Source organism: Oryzias melastigma, linkage group LG23 (genome assembly GCF_002922805.2).
Source record: "Oryzias melastigma strain HK-1 linkage group LG23, ASM292280v2, whole genome shotgun sequence".
NCBI classification, from domain to species: Eukaryota; Metazoa; Chordata; class Actinopteri; order Beloniformes; family Adrianichthyidae; genus Oryzias; species Oryzias melastigma.
In genome coordinates, this window is record NC_050534.1 from 3,857,470 (window position 1) to 3,881,940 (window position 24,471).

Genomic DNA, 24,471 nt, shown 5'->3' on the forward strand with positions numbered 1-24,471 from the left:
ATATAATATGCTTTTGGATCGGATCAGTTGTCTAAACAAAGAGTTGGAATTCCAATAAAAGGCAATGACAGTTTTCTTGCCATGAAGTTGGGGGGGGGTGTTTGGCTTATAGCTTGCATTCATATAACTTATCAAACTTTAGTAAGTCTGTTATTCAAATCAGTTCATTTAAAGATTTAAACTTATAGAAGAATGAATGAATGACTGTACATTGTGCAATGTGCAACAAAATTGAGTGCAGTCCTCCTATTTCAGTGCATTTGTAAATGAATATGTAAATACATAAAGAAATAAATAAATAAAATAAAATGAAAAAGTAGAAAATAAATAAAAAATAGAAAATCATATAATAAAAAAATACTTCATCAAAAAAGAAAATCAATCAAAACATAGAAAATTATTTAAAAGAATATTAATAAAAAATACAAAACCATAAAAAATAGAAAATCAATGAATAAAAGAAAACCAATAAATAATAGAAAATTATAAAAATAGAAATTATATAATAAAAAAATAGAAAACCACAAAAAATAACATCATAAAAAAGAAAATCCTAAAAAAATAGAAAATTGTAAAAAATAGAAAAGCAAAAAATAGAAAATCACATAAAAAATACAATCATAAAAAAGGAGAAGAAAAATATAAAAAAAATAATAAATCGTATAAAAATAGAAAATCATAAAAAAGAAAATTAATTAAAAAATACAAAATCGTAAAAAAATAGGACATCATGTTTTTTTTAGAAAGTGGGGTGTTGATTAAAGACCCCCTCTGATTCAACAGGTGTTTTTGGTGTTTTTAACATTTTCTTGTAGCATCTTTCTCATGGTGGAGGACATATATAGAGAAAATAAAATTTCCAAGCATTTATTTATTTAAATTATGATGAAAATTCAGGTTTTGAGAGGCTGTTAACTATGGAAAGCCAAAGGGGTCAATAATCAGAAGAAAAGCGCTGTAATAAACGGCGCATTGGCTACAAAAAATGTTACCTTCCACATCATGCTAGTCGCAGACATGAGATTATCTGGAATGATTTGTTCATCCATGGATTTTTTTCAATTTTTAAACAGGAATGAACTCTTTATGTTGAAACAGAAAGTTGGTTTTGTAATTTAATGGGAACACAAAGATTTCTAATTGTCTGTTACCAAGAAAGCCTTGTTTTAATATTTTATAGTTTATTAATGTTATACACACGTGGAAAAACAAAATGAAAAAGACGAAAAGGAAAAAAGAAACAGTCACTACAATCAAAATAATACTGTGGCTAAAAGTCAGCAAAAGAAAAAAGATAGAAAACTCGAAGAAGCTGCTGTGTAATGACTCACAATTCCTGCATGGGAGAAAAGACAGTGTAGGCCACAGCAGGAGTTTGAAAAAGCTCAACCTTTTTATTCAAGCACAACAGCATTTCGACGCACATATGCCACAAAATACGCCGCTTTTTACGTGCGTTTTGGGACAACACAAGACAGTGTAATTTACGTGCTACTTTTAAAACGTAAAAAACTGTTTTTCGTGGCCAATATGCTGTTTCCTGGCGATTATTGACCCTTTTGGCTCACCATTATAAACTAATGGGAGAACATGTAAAAAGAGAGCTTTCAACAACCCAGAGGCAAATCAGTAATGAACTACTGCCGCACTGTAGAAGCTATGTCTGAAAAATTGGCATTTTTTTTCTTAATTTAGTCTAAAGAAGCATAATCATAATTTAAAGACCATCTGGATCAATTTTAGAACAGATCAACAGATGATTGGAGTGGGACTTTAAGAGATTAATGAAATCATCTTAGAGTGAAGATTTAATAGCAGATAATACAAGTGTTTGACCACAAATGTTTTGTAAAAATGTTTAAAGGGTTAAAAAAAACAACGACAGATCCTTCGGAATTGTAGGTCATTTTTTATTGCTTGACAACCCTTAAAATGACTTGATTGTTGGTTGTAAAAAGTGTGTAAACAGATAAGGCAATTCTGCCTTCAACTCTGACACGGTCTGACTGTGGGTGTCGGTTTAGTCTATATTTAGAGTTTTTTTTCTTCTTGAAAAGTGCTGGTCATGTTCTGCTGGGCCGTGTCCTAATTCGTTCAGGCTCCAGAGAGCTGCTCACAGCTGCTGCACACAGCTCTCCTCTTTGGCTCTGCTTGATGCAGCAGGATGGTGCTGTGCAGCTCATCCTCATCAGTCCGTCATGAATGTGGTATAAAATATTACAACCAAAAAAAGGAATAGTTGTAGTCGGAAAACTGCAAAAGCTCTTGCGTTTCAATCTAAATGACGTCAGCTATTAAATATAGCTGTTCTAAGATGTAGAAATGATCCTGATTTATTGGATGTGACGTCTACATGCACACTGCACTGAAGTGGGTCAGAATTGATGTTAACTGAAGGTGGAGTTTTCTGTGTGTCTCAGCAGGAACTATGACTGTTTTTACTAGTTTTGTTGAGGGAGGGTCCGCTGTGTTGGACTATAAGAACTGAAACTGACCCAAAGTAAAGATTGAAGCCCCAGAGACTGAACTTTGTTCTGTTTAGATTAGTTGACTAATCGACTATTAAAATAGTTTTAATAGTTCCATCCATCCATCCATCCATCCTCTTGACCGCTTCTTCCCTTTCGGGGTTGCGGGGGTGCCGGAGCCTATCCCGGCTACTGATGGGCGAAGGCGGGGTACACCCTGGACAGGTCGCCAGTCTGTCGCAGGGCCTCAATCACACACATTCACTCTCACATTCACACCTAGGGGCAATTTAGAGTCTCCAATTAACCTATGAGGCATGTTTTTGTTTTTTAGGCGGTATTGGAATTTGGCTCTCAGGCTAGATGCTAGCTGTTTTGGCTAATATAGGACTTTTTTCAGTTTTTTAAGCTAATTTTAAGCTTGACTAATATTTTAGCTGTGTGCTAGCTATTTTGGCTAATTTAAGCTTTTTTTTAAATTCTAATTTTAGGCTAATTTGGCATTTAACTAATATTTTACCTGTCTATAAGCTTCATCAATTTTAGCTATCAATTTCAGCATCTTCAGCTGCCAAATTTAGGTTAAAACATTCACACTAGCGTGATCGCAGATTATGCTAGTGTGATTATATCTAGTTTGTACTTAGTTTAAAGCTAATGACGGTATGCGTTTTACATCCATTTTGCGTATTACCCAATTAATCGACTAATCGGAAATATTAATCAGTGATTACATGACTATAAAAATAATCGCTTGTGACAGCACTAGTCCTGTTAGAGCTAGTAACACTGCTGGAGTCGTTTGATTCACAAGTTTGTACTTCAATGCAATATTTTTTACATTTATTTACATTTGATTTTGTTTCGTTATAAGAAACCTTTTTCATATAGTTTAGGATTTAACTGGCCAAGGGTGAAACTGTAAAAAAAAAATGGCTAGAAAATTAAACTTTAAAATCAATTCACGGATTTCATCTGTATTTTCAAGGACGATTCAAAATTAAGTTTTGTTTTTAATTATTGTATTTCATTATAAATCTAGGCTGAATGGTGATGTAGTGGTTGGTACGCTGGCCTCAATGAGAATTTCAAGAGTCTTGGTTTAAATCTGAGCAAATTCTGTGCAAAAATGTGTTTTCCTACTGAGAAACTTGAAACTGTTGTGCACCTTAAAAAAGGTTTCTCATTTGTGACAATTCAGTTACATGTTACTTGAAAGTAATCAAGTCAGAAAAAAGTATGTAATTCATTTTTTTTCTTTTTTTAGAGAATAACTGAAAATATACTTTATTTTGGTATATTGTGATATATATTGTTATTGTGATATAAACTAATTTGTATAGACATACACGATTTTTTTCATATTGTCCATAACTACTTCCTGCAAAGATCCATTACAATGAATGGTGTTCTTGCAGGATTTTACTCATGATGGAGGATGTATATAAGAGATATTAAGATTGAAAGTACGGGTATTTTGTAGTTGTTGCATACAAACTATAATCATTAGGCTACAAGCACCCTGCTGCACTTCATTCTGATGCATCTACTTGTAGACGAATAGATTCATGAACGTCTTTGTTTTCCTTGTCTGAGCTGGAACTGTAGAACTAGACATTTTTGTTGCACCGCTAGTGTTAGCTAAGGGTTTTGAAGGGCTGAAAGCTAGCAGGAAAGAGTGTAAAGAAAGGGATTATGGGAAATGGGTGAAGGCTTACTTCCTTGCTAACAGTCCGGCCCTTAACTCAGGTGAATTACTAATTAATTATTGCTGCTGAAACTAATGTCCTAGAAAACAACAGAGATTTTTTTTGTATCAATTTGGACTAGAAACGTAATAATCATGATTAAAACACCACTGGGAACACTTTTACAATGCATCCAAAGATGATCAGTTTGTGACAGGATAAGCTCTAAAAGACTTGTGATCTGGACTTGGACTGATATTTTTTGTCGTTGAACTCTTAAAACATGATTTTCTATTGGGCTTTAGTGAAAACTCCAGTTTTTTGTTGAGATTTTGTGAGATCTATAATGTGTGAGAATTTGAATGTACAGTATGTTGTGCAAAAAGAAAACTATAACTTGCTTCTGGAAAGCATCCCTCACAGAAGTAAAGGTTAGAGGGACTCAGACTTAATTATGAAAATTAATTTGGAAAACAGTTTTTTGCCTTTGGGTAACACAGACTCATTAATAAACACGGTTGTTGCTCTTCAGAAGACAGATCAACCTTTTCTCTGACCTGATGTTCGTCCTCCAAATGAAATTTGCCGCAGGGGAGTCTTAGTTTGGTATTGTGAGAAGTAAACACAGAGACGGAACTGATGCTGGGAGTTCTCACATAATCTATATGAGGAATATTCAGCTTTGATGACTGAAAAAAACAGAAATACATAGCATATGCTTTCACAGCTTTCCGCATGCTGTTCAAGCTGTAATTTCATAGAAAATATCCATAAAATGTGTTTTTAGGAAAACTTTAACCCGACTGATCAGTCAGGAGTTCTGACTCGTCTTCTAAATAAGATTTTGAATCCAAATATTGGACCATTAAACACCTATAATAGTGTTTTCTACATTTTTATCAAGAGAAAGAAGTCCACAAATTGGTCAAATAAATGAGGTTTAGTTAGTGCTCCTAATAAAAGTTCTTCTATTTCTGTACAAACACCTCCAAAGACTTGATTGGAGAAGGAAAATAAACCTCAAACATTTTCCTACTATCGTCAAAACACCAAATAACGTATCTGACAACTACTGAAACTGTTTAAAGTTGATATCTCAAAGTGGAAAGAAATGAAAAAGCTTAGTCAATAATTGAAACTGATGATGAAAATGCTCTGATTCTGTTCAGTTAATCAGTTATTCCTTTTCTGGTCTCGCTTGTGCAACTCTTCGCTAAGAGAACTGGAAAATGACATAAAACTGTTCTAGACTTCACTGTATAGACCGACGGTGTAGAATTGGAATTTGTTCCAAATGAGTTTCTATATGAAATCGCAGCGACACCGAGAACTGAAAGCTAAAGTCTTCTCGATCTTATCCACTTTATGTTGAAAGACTTACAAGGGAAAACCCAACGTCTTGTGCCTTAAGGCAGCTTAAAAATGAAAGTGAAGGAGGCAGACCTGTTCATCTAAGAATCTCAAGGAGGAAAGCCAATTCCAAGCAACACACTAAATATTTTTGCAAAATTGGCATGTATTAGAGATTTTTAAGCAATTATACTACAATTTTTTTAGAACTTTAGGTCAGCTTCAGCTTTCTTTCATAGTTCTTTAACAAAATTTCCAGTTTTTTTTCGCAAATTTAATATTTTGCAAACAGCTGTTGCATTTACAGCAAATCCCTTTAGCAGTTAAAGTTAATTCTGTTACCATTTTCAGCAAGAAGCTTCAGCATCTTTAGCAACTTCTTTCACCATAAAGCATTCACACATGTCACAGGTTATCCAACTTTTCTAGTTAATTATAGCTTAAAATGACATATGAATAAGAAATACCTAGATTTTAGCATTTTTGGTGAAAGGATCAGACTGTATTGTATCGGCAAAAAGTTAGTTGAATCCTTTATGGATCGATTTGTGGACTATGTAGCGAGATGCGTTTTGAGTCGTGTGAGAGGGAAAGATACACACCCCTAGTTTTTAGCAAGATGCTAGCTCACTCTCAGACGAAGAGAACAAAGACTCACTGATGACAGTCAAATCCTCAGTTCCAGAAAAGCCTCACTGGGCATGTCCCAGCAACACGGAGGTCGTTTGTCATGCCTGTTAGCCCAGTCTTGCCCAATCTAGGAAGGCGTTGATGTCACATCCTGCCAAAAGGCCAAAAACGGCAGAAAAATAGTTTCTGTTTGGTTCCAAATGGTTTAGAAAAGTTGGTGATATCCAGTGGTGTAGTGGTTGTGTTGTGTTACTCATCTAAAAGAATCTTCTTGGTAACGTTTTTGTTGGGTTCCAGTCATTGCATAGTAAAATACATTGATCTGAAAACTTAAATTGATTAATTCATCCATGTTTTGGACGGTTAAGTGGACTGTAGCGAGGGTGGCTTGCAGAGACGGTCCAGACTAGAGGATGCTGGCTCCGTAGAGATCTGGTGTGATGGCTAAACATGTCAGGACACACTTCTTCATAGCTTTGATGTCAGTTACACAACAGTCCACGTCTAACTGGAAACTTTGCGTCACACCCTGACCTTAAAGACGCAATGAAAATGGTGTTCTTAACATGTTCTTGTAGCATTTTTTCCTCTCATGATGGAGGACATATAAAGAAAATTGATCCTAAAAGCATAATAATCAAATGAGCACTGGGAATGCTTTGCAGATAAATCAAGAGATGCTTGGGACTTACACAAATGTACTCTACGTGTTTTATTTCTTTGTCCTGGTTGAGCTCATCAGCTTTTTGGAGGCCTGATAATGAGTTGATTTCATTTAACCCTTCCGCTCTGTTTGGGGTCCAGATGACTCCAACCATATATTGATGTGTGAGTCCCTCCATGACTAATGTTAACAAAGGTGGAAAGGATTTTATGTCTGCTATGGACATTAGTGAAACTCAAAAATCAATTATAAAAAAAGTTCAGCGCACTGTCTTGTGGGGTCCATATGACCCAACTTATAATGTAAACCAGCTAAGGAGAGTGGAAAGGTTAGGGTGCTGGAGCTGCACGATCTATAAGACTGAACATACGATACTGGGAATTAAAAAATGTTTTCTGGCTTGCTTTAAACACTTCTTTATTGGTGGATGGAAAACCAATGGTAAGACTTGTTCTGTAGCTTTGATTTACCTTTTTTTTTAGAGATTGAAAGTAGGGCTGCCACGATTAGTCAACTAATCGACTATTAAATTAGTCGATGACTAATTTAATAGCCGATTAAAAATATAATATTTAACAGCCTCTTTAAACGAAAATAAAAGATTGATACTTGGTGAAAACATATCGAGATTCAATCGCAGGATTAAATATCGCGATATATCGCAATATCAATATTTTGGCACACCAATCCATCAAACCATCTCCCTGGCCGCTTGGAGTTCAGCTAATATTTAGCTGCATGCTAGCTGTTTTTAGCTAATTTAGGGTTTTTTCAGATTTTTAGGCTATTTTTCAGTTTAATTATTTTTTTAAGCTACATGCTAGCAATTTTTGCTAAGTCAGTTTTTTTCAGGTTTTTTAGACTAATTTGAAGTGTAGCTAATATGTCAGCTACATTCCAGCTGTTTTGGCTAACTTAGACTCTTTTTTATTTTTTTAGGCTAATTTAGCATTTAACTAATTTTTTAACTGGCTATCAGCTTAAGCATTTCAGTTTCAGCATCTTCAGCTTTCGTCACCAGCATTTTCAGCTGCCGAGCTCATCTTTCAGCATTCACATTGGAAACAATATTCAGTGATTAGTTGACTACTAAAACAACTGTAATAATTGAAAGGCAGAGCAACATTTTTACCAAATCATCAGCTCTCTTCAGACAGGATTTCTGTATTTGTCCTTGATTTTCCATGTCCTAAACTGAATCCAGCCTGTTGCATGCGTAGACGCTGTGTCCGGTTCAGTCAGTAGAATTTGAATTTGTCATCACACTCGCACAGGGGGAGCTGCTCCGCCTCTGAGGCATGCAGCCTGCGTTTAGTGGAGGAGGAGGGAATGCACAGTGATGTCATCTTCAGGTCTCTCTCTGCTGTGGTTTGTAATGATGCTTCTGGGTGCTGGAGCCGAGCGCGGTACGTCTGCATTCTCCTGTTTACATGTGTGCTTCTGCTTGTGTGTGTCGCTTTACCGAGTATTTTTAGTCTCTGTGTGTTGGTGTGGATGGTGAGGAAGCTCTGAATGGTTTTGCTGTGTTTAAATGAGAAGGTAAAGCCTGTTGACATGGAGCTGAACACGTCCGCGTGAGACTGTAGGATGCTGTCAAATCTCAGGCTGAGGCGAGGAGCTGTTCGTCCGGCTGCAGACGGTCCAGCGTACCACCATGCAAATCTTCTTTAAGGTCATTTCTGGGTCACAGCAGTATTGCTTATGACCTTCTTAAGTTATTTGATTTCCTCAAATCCTTTTCCAGATAAACCCTGCATAACAAACGCAGATCCGGTGATCATTTCAGCATTTTAATTAGTTTTTTTGGGAGGTGTGGCTCCACTGAGGCTGCTGTGTTCCTGTGGTTTTCATCTCTGCGCTTGAGTCTCTCTTCTGCGTGTTTGGAACCATCAGCCTGGGGTGTTGCTGCTCTCTGTCTTTACTGCGTGAACACTCCAAGGTTCCACCTGTGTCCTTCACGCACTGTGCTGACTCTTCTCAGCCTGATCCACTGGTTGCTCAGCTGAATCCCAATGTCGGTGAGGACTCGGTCACCTCAGCACCCCAAAGCACATGGACACCTGGATCTCTAACTCTTGGTATATTCTAAATATGTCAACCTGTCTGTTAAAGACTGGAAACAACTTTGCAGGCTTAAATTACAATAGTTTAAAATATTTGTTAAATAAATATTAGGGCACGTGTCAAAGTCAAGGCCCTGGGGCCAGATCCGGCCCTCTTGGTGATTTTATGCGGCCCACCAAATTTTTGAAATACTTTTGTTATTCACGTATCTTAATACCCTCTCATTCCCAACTCCTCACACATCATGATGTTAGGTTTAGGAGCCCTCTGCTGCAAAAATGTACGTTTTGGGTGTCTCCAAGTCGGCGTTGTTTGACGTATTGGCTGTTCCAATTAAATCAGGGGTTCCTAGCTTACGGGCAGCAAATCGGTACCGGGACCACACTTGTATCCTAACCTGCACCTGGTACCAGACATAGCACTCCCCAGACAGGGACCAGACTAGAGTTGTGCCTTGTTTCCACTGAGTGGTCCATACCCCTTTGTATGTAGGTCCACAGAAAAATTGAAAAATGGGCGGAGCTTCTGTCATCACACGATGAAGGAAAGGTTTTACGACTGCAGGAAGCGTCCGACGGACTTTTTGCCCGACTCAAGATCCAAACCGATATTTTTCTCCTCTTTTCGGCTGGATTTTTCTTCGCCTCCCGCAATCTTCTTACAAAGAATAATAAATTCTTTACATTTGTTTATTACCTCTTATTCACAGGGGTTGGGGACCAGCAAACACGCACACGTTTCCGTTTCCGTGTTTTGCCGCGACCAAAGAATGTCTGTTATTGATCCATACTCAACAAAAACACTCCCAATTGTGGTTTGTAAACATTTATTGACGAACATCAGAGTTTTGGTAAACATGACGAGTTTTTTTTTTCTTTTTAATTCCGAACAATAGACTGTTCTGCAGTGTAGCGGCCGGCTTCATCCCTAATAAACTCCTGCTCTGATTTATAATTATCCTCCGCGGTTATCTTTTTACTTTTCCGTTGGTTTCTGAGTCAGCTGATGCAGATTCTCTTTCGCTGTAGTCGCACAGCTACATCATTGATCTACACCCCACATGATGGTCCAACCCTCAATAGAAACCCTCACTTGAATTACCCGGACCGTTCTAAACCGGCCAAGAGGGAACTGGTCCGGTCTGGACCGCGCAGTGGAAACGAGGCATTAGGGTACCGGTACCGGCCACGTCCCAGCGTTCGGTCCACATTATTTTAAAAATGTAGTTTTACTGTGTTCAATAGATGTTTAACCTGTTCAACCCACAACCTAAGGTGTGTTTTGGATTTTTGCCCCAATTGAGTATATACTCCTGTACGGCTTAAGGCCATCCATCCATTGTCAGTCCCTGTTGGGGTCATGGGTTTTCTGGAACCTACCCAGCTAATGTTGGGTGAAGCCGGGGTACACCCTGAACAGGTCACTAGTTTGTCGTTGGGCCACACACACACATACACACCTAAGTACGGGTCTCCAGTCGGCCAATGAAGGATGTTTATGGACTGTGGCTTTTCTCTGGAAAAAAAACCCAGGCGTGCACTGGGAGAACATGCAAACTCCAAACCAGAAAGGTCCCTGCCAGGATTTGAATCAGGACCTTTTACTGTGAGGCGAGAGCCTCTGCACCACCGTCCAGCCATGAAAATGACTGCCAACATACTGAACAGATTCAGTTCTGTTCAATTACGAGAGACACTTGTCACATATTTATGTATATGAAAGGAGGTCGTAGGAAATCTTTGAAAACTAAAAGGAAATTTTTTGTCAGAAACTGCTTTTAAAGACAATCAATTCATGGATTTGAACAATTGACGATTTAAGGAGAGGGAAAATGTGAATGGTCAGTTTAAGCTGAAATGACTTTTTGAGAGGAACCCGATGGTTGGAGAGCGCATAAGCGCGTGTGTGTGTGTGTGTGTGTGTGTGTTTAGATTACAGGCAGCAGACTCAGCATGCATTCTGTATGAAGGAAACTGACTGCTATGCTATGATAGCTTGCATAACCAAAGGACATTGGTGACAGGAGGAGAGGAAAGTGTTGATTCAGTCATTGTGCATGCAAGGGGAGCTCAGAAATATCTTTCAGGAAGATGATCTGCTTACTGAAGGTGTATTTACACCTGACCACTTTGCTCCAGACTATGGTTTTTTCAAACGTTTAAACGAAAATTCTGCTCTTTATTTTATTCAGTGCGGTTCTTGGATTATCTCCAGGCATGGAGCGGGGACGCTTAAAGCAGATTTCTGTTGTGTGCGTAAACATTTCCTGACTTTGAAAATGGAAACAGTTTTGACGTCTGCTCATCAGTATTTAGATAAACCTCCTTAAAAATACAAACTTTGAATTTAGCAGGTTCTGGATCCCTCCTGCTTAATGTTTCACAGAAAGAAGGATTTAATTTGAAACAGTCTGTATTTTTGAACAGACCTTTAGTCTCATTTACTGTGAGAAAACATTACTTATAGTAATAATAAGTTACTTATATTTGTGTTTAGATCAAACCTACCTCTACTTATGCTCTAGTCACATCCTGTGCTCTGATCACTTTATGGTCTTTGGAGGAGGATGAAACGGTTATGCTGCTAGTCTTTCTGTAGTCTCTTGGGCTTGGTAAATTTTAATATTTCCCTGTTTGACTTTCACAGTTTAATTAAAGCACTTTGTTTGATGTTTGTAACCCTTTAAACACAGATATTTGCACATCAACTCCCTCGTGTTGACCTGCACCACTCTGCCTACAGGCAGATTTAAAACTGACCTTTATGTCGCTGTGTGTTTGTTCTGGTTTCATTCAGCAACTCCCATAATGCTTCGTTTTATTATGGAATTAGCTTTAACTTGTATTTTGAGCAGCGATAAAGCAATAAGGTTACTTATTTAGTGGAGTGTTATTGAGCTTTATTCTCAACTAAAGTCTTTACCATCAGATTTGAGATGTTAAAGAAGATTTATGTGTTTTGTATTTTTAACATGTTCTTGTTGCATTTTTCTCATGATAAGGTCGTGTATAAAGAAAATTAATCTTAAGCAGATGAAATGTATTTGTTACATACAAAATGACACAATTGGGAACACTTTTACAATAGATCAAAACATGATTGGAGTGGAAATTTAAGGTTTTCTAGTCATTTCTTTACTTATTTTATTTATTATAAATTTGTCACAATGTCAGCATTGGTAATAATAGCATAAAAAGGCATCCGTGTTGAGCAATAGTGTCACTGTTATAGTGTGTCTGCAGGCCACCATGCTCATCCATCGTCAATGGGCCTGCAGCAACTTCAACAACTTGCCGTTTCATCTGTCTGTCAGTGACACAAAGATGCGTCCTCTAAATCGCTGCCTCTTTTATTGTTTTGACACAAGCGCAGAAGCCTAAACTGTGGCGCCAGCAGACCTTCACAGCTCCTGATGCTAAGTTCAGCTGGAGTGCACACAGCTAAAGGGGAACCACGCACTAGCACTTTTTATGGGAAATCAGCAGTTTAGTAATTCTGTGACCATGGGGGCGTCAACAAGATGACTCAGTTTACAGGTCTTGTTTTGGAAAGTGCTAAAATGACAGCAGTACGCACACCTGTGAGAAAACAGGTGAGTTAATCTAAACTTTAGTATGCCAAAGGTTAAAACATCATATGTTTATATTAGGGCCGCTACGATTAGGAGACTAATCGACTATTAAAATAGTAGACGACTAATTTAATAGTCGAATAGTCATTACTTTATATGGAGTCCGAGTGTTGTAAAGATGAAAGTTATAATGGCACTCTGCTAGCTTTTTGGACTAATTTGGCATTTATCAAGGTTTTTAGGCTATTTTAGAGTTTAGGCAATATTTCAGCTAAATGCTAGCTGCTTAAGCTAATTTAGGCTTTTTTTGATTCTAGACTACTTTAAAGTTTAGCTAATATTTCAGTTACATACTAACTGTTTTGGATAACTTCAGCTTTTCTTTGGTTTGTTTTTTATTCCATTTTAGAGTTTAGCTAATATTTCAGCTACATGCTAGTTGTTTTCTCTAATTTAGGATTTTTTCAATTTTTAGGGCTAATTTTGAGTTTAGGTAGTATTTCAATTGCATGCTAGCTGTGTTGGCTAACTTAGGATTTTTTTTCCTTTTTTTTTGACTAATTTAGCATTTAGCTAATATTTTAGTTGGCTACCAGCTTCATCGTTTTTAGCTATTAAGTTCAACATCTTCAGCTATCAGCATCTTCAACGGCCAAATTCAGCTTACAGCATTCACATGCTTTACATCCACTTTGTGGATGACCCGATTAGTTGACTAAAATAATAATTTGTGACAGCCCTAGTTCATATCAGCAAACACTTAAAAACAGAAAATCAATTTTCATCAAAATTCCAATACTATGCATCTCTATATTTTAATACATTTACTTTACCAGTTAGCCATGGACCCACTAATACTGTTGTCACAATTTAACCAATTGGTTGTGTCTGAATTACTCCCTACTTACTATATAGTTTATTCACCATTTTCTAGTGCTGTCCAAATCTACTAGTTCCACTAATTGTATTCGCAATTTCCCAGAAGTCTTTGCAAAAAAGTAGTGTGCATCGATGCTCACTAGATTAGCGAATATAGACCACAATGCATTGTGGTCGAACAATTTCAAACAAAAAAAAAGCGCGTTTAAATGTAATATTTGAACAAACCATCCACGTTTTCACCATCAGAGCACAGTGAAGTCATAAATAAACGTGAAATGTTTGTATTTGTTCGATTTTTACTTTGTGAAATCGGTGATGTGATATCCGGTGTTTAGAAAAAAAACAAAAAATCCCAACTAGCCAAAATAGCTAACATGTAGCTAAAATATTAGCTAAACTCCAAAATAGCCTGAAAAACGCTAGTAAAGGCCAAAATAGTAAAAAAAAGCTAGCATAATGTCATAATACCTTTTAACTTTACTACACTATGACTCGATATAATATAAAGTAATGACTAATTGACTATTAAATTAGTCGACTATTAAAATAGTCGATTAGTCGACTAATCGACTATTTTAGTAGTCGATTGGTCGACTAATCGTGCTACTCGGTACATGTGTATCTACAGGTCCCTTCATTACATTATTTGAAGAGATTGAGCTTTTCACACGTTGATTCACATCAAACATCAGAATATAAGTGAAGTGTGTCAATAACTCAACCGAAACAAAAACACTGACAGGACGTCTCGCTGGATTCCTCAGTCAGTGAATGAAGGAAGACGTGTATTTACAAGTTAGTGTCTTATAATGTCTCTAGAAGGACACGTACACGCTGCTCTTTCTCCGATGAAAGTAAAACTAAATGCCTGATAGCCATCAGAAGTTACTCAAACTGAGCTTCACAAACAGAAAGCAGCATTTTTTCCTGGCTACCAGCCTCTCATTGTCCTGCATTTTATTGATCTGTGTTCCATGACTCTGAAACGTCTGTTCCAGTCCCCTGTAAAGACATTCATTTCAAGCTTTCAGAGCTCTGATAGGTTTGAATGACAATGGTTTTCCTCATGATCGAATTACTGCTCTTAGAAGAGAGAAATAATTGAAGGCAAATCTAATGATCTGTTTTTGTGAATCAAGACAACGGTCAGAACTGGATTAAATTTGATCTTTTAAAAAAAACTTTTGCTTGTGAAAATGATTGTAGTTTGTACTGGACGTAGCTTTTGAGTACTGACACAATCTTAAGAATTCCAGGAAACAATTATTGGAAGCATGGGAGCTCAACTGAAAACTTAAAGAATCCTCATAGGAAACATTTTGAAATCTACACCAACTTTAGACAAGAAACTAGGATATGGCGGCCCTGCAATGGGCAGACACCTGGCTCTCCATCCCCTTTTCACCTCTTCATGCCACCTTTTTTACCATCCAGCTGTGTTGAGCAGAGGTTGCTCAGGTGCAGAGTGGAAGATCAAGACCGGCCAGCAATCACAGTGAGTGGCCCCCTGCTGTAATTACAAAAGCATTTCACAAATGGCCACATGCTGGAAGGCATCAGCTCCACTCCAAATAAATCCCTTGAAAGCATTGAGTAATTAACAGACGGCGCCTCTTGTTGGTGGATTTTGATTGTTTATGTGGAATCGGTGGATCCAGGTGAGCATTTCAACAGAGACGAAATGACAAATGGAGGACATTTCAGTGGAAGATTGTATTTTTTTTATTCTTTCGATACACTCAATTCGATTTAATTCAATTTAATTTTGAGTTTACACGGTTTATGTATGTGTTTTGAATATATTTATATTAATCTGATACAATTCACATCCTGTAAAACACGTGTCAAAGCCGGGGGTCGGATCCGTCCCTCCGGGTAATTATATCAAATCCTCCAGATAATTTTTTTTTATTGTTATTAATTACCTGATGTTATTGTGCTCTTATTTCTAACTTGTATAATTTTGACAAAATATATTTTTATGGAGAATAAAATATTGAAAGTTATTTAAGATTTTAGAGGATTTATTCTGGAATAATATTCCTGCCTTTTTATTATTCGTAATTATGTTACAAAGTTATGGCTTTAAAGTTTTAAAAATTGTCATTCTGCTAGCTTTTTGGACTACTTTGGCATTCGGTAAGATTTTTTAGGCTATTTTGGAGTTTGACTAATATTTCAGCTACATGCTAGCTGTTTTGGTTAATTTTTTCATCTATTAGCTTAAACGTTTTCAGCTATCAGCTTCAGCATTTTTAGTTATCAATTTCAGCATCTTAAGCTGCCAAATTCAGCTTACAGCATTCACACTAGCATTATTGCAGGTAATGCTGTATATCTAGTTCATGATTACAACAAAAAGTTACAGTTTTGAAGTTTTAAAAATGTTTTAGTGTTCAATAAAAAACTCATTTGACATCCCTGCCCTAAAGCATTACACCTTATTCTAGAAGAAGAAGAAAGTTTGAGTAAAAAAATGTGCTTTAGACCACAAATGGTTACTCTAAAAAATATTTCTTTAAATTAGTTTTAAAAATTCATGTCGGTGAGTTTATAAATACGTTTATTTATTCAGCAATGTAGGTTTAGGTCGACCAAGATTTAGCATTAGCCGTCCTATGGGAAATCCCATTATACTTTAGCATCAAGCTAGTGGACTTTAGCTTTATGTGCTAAATTGATTTCTATTTTTATAAAACAATTATTGATCCATCAAATTTAAATCAATTCCAATCGATTAACTGATTTATAAACTTTTCACTATCCTTTTAATGGTTCTAATACTTCTGTAGCTCTAAGTTCTTCCTTCAGAACATGTAAAAAAATAAAGTCTGCTCCAAATTTTAAATTTAGCAAATTTATTTTGATCACCTGTGAATTTGTTCCACATATTAAATACCTGGTTCAGGTATACAGATGGATTCTGCAGGGATTTTTTTTTTTTTGATTTATGAAGTCATTACATATTTTTTTGGTAAAGGTATCTGCCTCAGAACTGTACATCTGGATAGCTCCAATACTGCTCACTGTTTTTGTTGCACCGGTAGTGTTAACCTTGGATTGTGAGCCAGCGAGAGACAGATGATTTGATGATTTTCCTTTAGAAGTCTTGTCTAATTCGAGGCTGCGAAGCAGCAAGAAGAACATCTTCAGTCGATGAGATAAATGTTCACACCTCAACTTTTTATAGAGAAAGCAGGGAAGGGGCTAATGGAGAGAGCAAAGCAAACCTTTTCAGAATTTAAATCAATGCAGAAGTCTCACTATGTTGGAAAAATAACAGTTTCTAGCAATTTTTTCTTTTAAAATTGTCGTTTGAAACTTGTCGTGCATGCTAATAATTGTGCTTCTTTTTGATCCCAACAGAAATGCATCCATTAAGGCAGCACAGACGAGCCTGACTCTGGTTTGTAATCCGACCATGGACTCCTCCTCTGAGTCCCAGACAGAGCCCGAGAAAACTCCGGTGAGTGAAAGCAACCAAATACAGCCCCATTCACGGGCTCACAACACAGCACAAACCTTCAACCTACAATGTCTTCAAATTCAGAAGACTTTGGAAGGAAAAATACGAACCCAACTGATCAAAACAAACTATTATATGTTATGAGTAAAACAAGATAAATTTAAGATATAAGTTGTACAAGTGTGTCTTAATCCAAAATCATCTCATGTTAAAGAAAAACAAGTAATAAAAAAGCCAAAGCGGCTGAGCATAGAGGCTCTAATTCATTCTAATTTGGTTCAGTACATTTATGTTTGCTCATGTCACTGTTCAGAAGAAGTCTCAGCTTGGGGATATTCTAAAGACGTCTTTGACAATGCTTTGAATGTTGATGAACATAGCAGTACACACATGTTCATTTAAATGTGTGGACTTTTAATTCTGAGCTATAAATTAAGATAAATTAAGGTTTCTCAGCTTTTTTTACCTTCATTTGAATTATCCCGTGATTGTCAAAGTGATTTAGTTTCACCCAGGAATCGTTATTGTAGATAAGAACTTGTTCTTAATAGCTTGCCTGGTTAAATAAAAATTTAATAATAAAAAAACTCACACAGGGAGCCAAAATCCAAAACACTCTGTAGATCGTGGGATAAACAGGATAAACATTTATTGAACACTCTACAACTTAATTTTTAAAACTTTAACAGCGTAACTTCTTAACATAATTATGAAATAGATATGTTTACCTGTGATAATACTAGTTTGAATGCTGTAAGCTGAATTTGGCCACTGTAGATGCTAGTGCTGATAGTTAAAGATGCTGAAATTGATAGCTAAAACGCTTAAGCTGATAGCTGAAATCACTGAAGCTAATAGCTAAAAACGCTAAAGCTGAAAGCTGAAATCACTCAAACTAAAAGCTGAAAACACAGAAGCTGATGACCAGATAACATATTAACATCCTAAAAAAACTTAGGTTAGCCAAAACAGCTACCATGAAGCTTAAAAAATAGCTAAATTTCAAAATATCCTAGAAAACAGAAAAATGCCTAAATTTGCCAAAACGGCTAGCACATAGCCTAAATATTAGCTCAACTCTAAAACAGCCTAAAAATAAAAAACAAAAGCCTGAACAAGCCAAAACAGCTAGCATGTAGCTGAAATATTATCTCAACTCCAAAATAGCCTAAAAACGTCTTAGTAAATGCCAAAGTAGTCCAAAATAACCGTTTAACATAAATATGAATAATAAGGCAGGAATATTATTCCAGGATAAATCAATTTAAACCTTAAATAACTTTCAATATTTTACTCTCCATAAAATATATTTTGTCAAAATTATACAAGTTAGAAATAAGAGCAAGATAACATCGGGCCATTAATAACAATACAATAAAATGACCTGGAGGGCCGGATCCGGCCCCCGGGCCTTGACTTGTGATTTAAACCAAATAAGCTGTAGTGTCTACATTACTAGTCTCCATTAATCATTTCTAATGTGAGACTTGTGAATGGATGTCAGATCAGACTCATACTAACACAGTCTTTGGTTCTTGGAGTTTTGATGAATGGTATTCTCCGTTTGTTTTGCTGCTGTAACGTCCTCCTCTTACATCCATCCATCCATTTTCTTGACCGCTTTGTTCCTTTACGGGGTCACAGGGGTGCCGGAGCCTATCCCGGCTGCTGATGGGCGAAGGCGGGGTACACCCTGGACAGGTCGCCAGTCTGTCGCAGGGCCCTCCTCTTACAGTTGTCTGTATTCTTAAGAGCATTTTTCTCTTTTCTGGATGTTGTGAATGGTTCAAGTTATGAATCAAACTGTGCGTTTGGCCCCTTTCAATACTCCAGCTGAGTCTGATAGATGAGTAATGAAGAATGGTTTGGTAAAGGAACTCTGGTGGTGATGCGTCAGGGGAAAACAACAACACATTTTAGACTTCAATCCTCATCATTTTCTCCATTTGTTGCTCCTGGAGCTTAAAGATTTCAGTGAGGCTGTTTGGTTCCCACTGGTCTCCTCACCCTTCCATCCATCCATGATCAATTCCTGATTGCTACCGTAGAGCTAGAAATGCTTGGCAGATCACACATCCGTCTCTTTGACTTCCTCTCCTCCACATTGAGGACTACTGTTTCTATTCCAAGCTCCTCCTGTATGTTTGAGTTTCCACCCATCTCCACAAAAAAAGCCCAATTACTCAGTGACAATGATTTCTCTCTGACCTTATCCGGTTGTTCTCCACTCAGAGCTGGTGAGGGCAGGAGACTGGACAGCTGCTCAGAGCTGGTTCTCCCTGAACTTTAATGACCAGCTTAAGGTGCTAATATTGTCAGGCTGCCATGGGCTTGTCTGGCTCGCTGTCGTTGCTACACTGCATGGCCCTGCAAAAGGTCACGTCAACTCAACATCCTCTTTCCAACAAAACTGCCATTAATAAAGGCCATTAATAGAAATGGCAATTGTTCTCTGTTCCTTATCTTTGTTCTGAACTGTGAAGTTGAGGCTTGAAGTTCTTGTTTGGCTGGACAAGTCATCACTTATGTTGGATCAACAATAAAGTCCAACTCCATCAATTTTTTTAAATCTATTTTCAAAGTGTTTCCTGTGTTTTTTTTTTTAATTATCAGTTCATCAGAAATTCACCTCTGAGTTCCAGATTAAACTATTGCCACAGAGTAAGCCATCTCTGACTTCCCATCATCCCTTTATTTACATTTCAGCCCCTAAAAACCTCAAGTTACTTTCCCTTTACAACGAAGATAAACTCACTTTGTGAAGAGCACACAAACATGGCGGATCGAGTCATACAACAGGCTCAATTTCAGTGCTGCTAACTGCTACATGCTAGCGCCGTGATTTAACTCCTTAGGACCCGAGCTGTCCTTTGATATGCCTGTTTTATTTATCTGACAGAGAAATAACAGTTAAGAAAATGAACTACTGTGGTAATAAAACCTAAAATTTGATGTCTTAAGAACTTAAAAAAATAAGCACATAATCTTAAAAAAAGAAGAAAAAAAACGAATAAATGAAAAAAAAAATACTTATATGAGCTAGTCATCAACACTCATGATCAAATTCATGCTTAAACAAAGTTATCAATTATTTTTAAGAATTCTAAATGAGGACAGGAATCACATTTGGTTAAACATGTTCAATAGCTCTAAAGATATAAAAGCTAGAGTCACTAAACTTTCTCACATGACTAATTATCACTTCAGTAACAAGAAAATATATATATTTTTTCCTAGTTTATATTTTCTCTATTTTTTACTTGTTTATTAAAGCTACTTCACAGAAGTGTTTTATTTAAGTTTTTAATGATAAAAGAAGGTTATTGAAATTTAAATAAGGGACAACACATCTGTTTAATTTATTTATTATTTTAAACGTGTAAAAAAGGCATCGGAATCATGACTCGGCAAATCCACAAAATCAAATGACTCGGAATCTGATCGGGCCAAAAAAAACCTGATTGGGACATCCCTATATTAATGTGTGATGCTTGGACTTCACAATATTTGCTCATTTAATATCCAAAGACTGTCATCTGAAATCTCAGGTCCTCCAAACTCAGAGAATGACTGGAAGCCACACGGAAAATAATCGTCTCATAATCGAATCGTTGCCTCCTGAATCGTAATCAAACAGGAGATTCCCACTCCTGATTTTCTTTGAATAAAGAAATACTCAAACGCAGTTTTAGTCCTAATTTTCTTTATATATGTCATCCATCATGACAAAAAAACAACAAGGATACAATAAAAACCACATTTTCAGGAGTGGGTCTTTAAAAGTATCATGTCTGGCACAGAAGGTGACGATATTTTGATGATGCAGTTTTCTTTAAATTTACACGTCTGCTTTTGCCTCCTCACACCTTCGCTGGGCTACATTTTGGCTTTCACTGCACTAATCCCTCAAATCCTTTTTAGTGTTGAGTAGGAGGACAATTAAAATGGTAGATCGCTGTGGTGATAATCCATGCAGGCCTTCTAATACAATGCAACACAATACAAAGGAAATGAATGTGAGCAGAACCAAAGGCTTTGAGTGGAATTCAGTTTAATGAATCCAAGTCCCGTCACTGCCAGCTATTTTTTTTGTCTTTCTGCGCCTCTGAAAGAGTCCGCATAATTAAACTGCTGATTCATGAAGTGGTTTGGGAGTCTTGTCATTATATTTAGCTTCATCCTAGATTGGAATGACTGTTGAACTTGTTTCCTCTCACATCAGCAGATCTCCTTTGAGGTTTTTATCGTTTTATCAGACGTATTAAGTCAGGATGGTGTGGGATTGAAATTGCAAGATTTATTGTGCTTCTGACTCATCCTCTTGTTGCTGAAAATGCCCTGCCTATAAAAAAGGATGGATCTTTACCAGATGAAAGCCGAGCATGCACATTACTGTTCACGTCAGCGAGTATTGGTGCAGACGTTGATGATTCTCCACAGTCATTTTTATCAATAAGTGCTTGTGTCGGGTTTGAGTCATGGGAGTTTCTGTTTTCTTTTTATTGACACTAGAGCAGCTCAGTGGGAACCCCCCTGTTTCTATGAACAGAACAGTGGGGAATATAAAAAAAATGTATGTATCAGTGACTAATCGACTGTTAAAATAGTCGACAACTAATTAATAGTTGATTAGTAGTTACTTTATATTATATTGAGTTTAAGTATAGTAAAATTGAAAGTTATAATACCATTATGCTAGCTTTTTGGACTACTTTGGCATTTATTAAGGTTTTTTAGGCTGTTTTAACATTTCAGCAACTTGCTAGCTATTTTGGCTAATTTAGGCTTTTTAATTTTTTTTGTCTAATTTGGCATTTAGCTAATATTTTAGCTGGCTATCAACTTCAACGTTTTCATCTATCAACTTTGGCGTTTTCAGCTATCAACTTCAGCGTTTTCAGCTAATAACGTCATCATTTTCAGCTATCAACTTCAGCGTTTTCAGCTAATAACTTCAATGTTTTCAGCTAATAACTTCATCATTTTTAGCAATCAACTTCAGCTTTTTCAACTATCAACTTCTTCATTTTCAGCTATCAACTTAAGCTTTTTCAGCTATCCACTTCAGCGTTTTCAGCTATCAACTTAAGTGTTTTCAGCAATCAACTTCATCATTTTCAGCAATCAACTTCAGCGTTTTCAGATAATAATTTAATCATTTTCAGCAATCAACTTCAGCGTTTTTAGCATTTTCAGCTATCAACTTCAGCGTTTTCAGCTACTAACTTTAGTGTTTTCAGCTAATAACTTCATAATTTTCAGCGATCAACTTCAGCATTTTCTGCTATCAACTTCAGTGTTTTCAGCTATCAACTAAGGTGTTTTCAGCTATCAACTTCAACGTTTTTAGCTATCAATTTCATTATCGTCAACTATCAGCACTAGCATCTTCAGGGACCAAATTCCGCTAATAGCATTTACACTAGCAGGCAATGCTATAATCTAGATTTTAGTTGGTTTAAAGTTAAATGGTTAAGATGTTTGGTTTGCATCCAGTTTGCCCATGACCCGATCAGTCGACTAATCGGAAAAAATAATCGGTGATTAGTCAATTATTAAAATAATCATTTGTGGCAACACTAGTTTCCAGTGATCTTTTAATTTTGAAGTTTTAGCCAAAATAAAAAAGCTTTTATCGTTCTGTAAGACATATCTTATGCAGTAGCCCATTAAAAAATACAATTCTGGTTTTTGGGTGGGACTGTTGGCTCAGAGAGGCACCCCGCCCCCTCCATGTCCCTGAGAGCTCTGTTTTTGCTCAAACCCATTTTATATAGACTCAAGCTAGCATTAGTGATCCAACAATAACAACGAGCAACATTTGATCAATCACTTCGTACAGTTTTGAGCCAGAATCACAATTTGCTACAGCACGAGTGTCTAACCCTCATCTTATCTCGCACACCTGAGAGTGAGCGGGGCAGAGTCCGAGTGGGCGGAGGGGAGACTTTGACACGCCCATTTCAATAGCTGCTTCATTAGTCTGAGCTTTTTCTAGCATCCGGTTTTCCTGATATGAATCAAAAAATATTCAGAATTATCTAATCATTTAATCATAAATTCTTCTATATAGGTCCTCTACTATGAAATAAATGCTATAAGAACATGTTAAAAAAAAAGGAGATTTTCATTGGAGTGGGTCTTTAAAGGTGATAAAGTGTTAATTTAGCCTGTAAAGGTGACTTATTAACCGAAGTGTTGAGACTCTAAACTTTAAACATGGTTCAGGGTTTCCAAGTTTGCTATATTTTAGCTTTAATCTTTACATTGGTCCTGGCAGCAGGATTGTTGTCCGGAAACAATATAACTGCTCCTATTTGTTTTTTTGTTGTTTTTAATAAAGTGAAGCCCTAGTGGCCACAAGATGAAAATAAAGAAAGCACACAAGGTCATAAGGTCACCATCCAAACTTAAATGAGCACTTGCTGTTATTGTGTTCTGTGGAAAGCTTGGAAACTGTTTTTTTTAATTTAGCATTTATGAGACATTTATATTGGCATCATATTTTAGACTCTGAAGGATCTTTCTAATTTGATGCTGTTTTAACATTTCCTTTGTTATTACAACTATAGTTCAATCTGCTTTCAGTGCGTTAGAGATGCAACTTTTAGAAATGCTGGAGCTGAAATCACAGCCTAACTCAGGGCGTTAGACACGGTACTTTAAAATAATAATACATTAATTTAAAATGCCTTCAACTCAAACTCAGTTTGGACCCCTTTAAGGAGGCGGCTGTAGATTCGGTCCAGAGCTTAATAAAGACACACCATGTTCTGCCAAGATCCGTCTGAAACAGAATCCCGTTCACTGGTCCAGAGGTGGTGGGTGGTGGTGGCAGCAGAAAAGAAGATGTTGGAGGAAGTTGTGTCATGAAACAAATGACGGGGCTTCACAAATCTCTTGAAGATGTTTAATATAAGACCCTCCAGCACGATTAGAAAACATTTACACACATCCTAAGACTGTTGAGGTTTTGCCATAACAATCCATTAACACAAAACACTCTGTTTCCACATTGACGATTAAACTAACTACCCATGCAGGAAGTGGAATTATTTTGATGGCTTTAATGAAGAAATAAAACAGTTTAACTTCTTGTGTTACAAATCAGCTTCTGACCATCAATTTTCACTAATGTGTATGGAGTTCTATTCACCATTTCAGCATTTATGATGCCGCTTCTCTCCAATGTTCCCTCTAATTTTTTGTGCGTCTGAGCAAACACAGAAACTCACTGAGCGCTCCTTCGACCGCAGTGAGCAACAATGAGGGTTCACTCTGTATTCACGTCTATATTTCAACTGTCTGAAATCTCTTATCTTAACAAGTCATGTAGCTTATTAAAAGAATGAAACTAATAAATGTTCATCAAATTGTGTTCAATGTGAGTGATTTGCAACAATTACAATGAAAAGTAAGAAACATTCAGGAAGTGGGTCCTGCTGTCTGGGAATACATTCAAACTCCACTTTAATTGTTTAGGACTTTTCCTGCTACGAAGAATCTTGAAGTGCTTTCCATAATAAATAAAAGAAAGATACAAATAGTAGTCAAAATATCAAACAAACTGTAGCGTCCGTCAGGACGCAATGAAGAGGCCGAGGCGACCGTTTCCAACCGCAAAGCTTTTAATAAACTTGTAAACGGTTACTGTCGGCCGTAACCACGCCGAATACAACACAAACGAT

At 36.8% G+C, this 24,471-nt stretch overlaps 1 protein-coding gene across 4 annotated transcripts in view; it reads left to right on the forward strand.

The window, feature by feature from the left end:
* osbpl8 (oxysterol binding protein-like 8) overlaps positions 1-24,471 on the forward strand; it is a 91,097-nt gene that overhangs the window by 11,824 nt on the left and 54,802 nt on the right. For 2 of the 4 annotated variants that reach the window (XM_036210147.1, XM_036210149.1), the window contains exon 2: positions 16,684-16,783. In XM_036210147.1, coding sequence (XP_036066040.1) covers positions 16,739-16,783 — 45 coding nt within the window. In that variant the 5' untranslated portion in view covers positions 16,684-16,738. Of the gene's footprint in view, positions 1-8,068; positions 8,207-16,683; positions 16,784-24,471 lie in introns of those variants that run through there. The other 2 variants (XM_024284264.2, XM_024284259.2) reach the window with 2 other exon arrangements.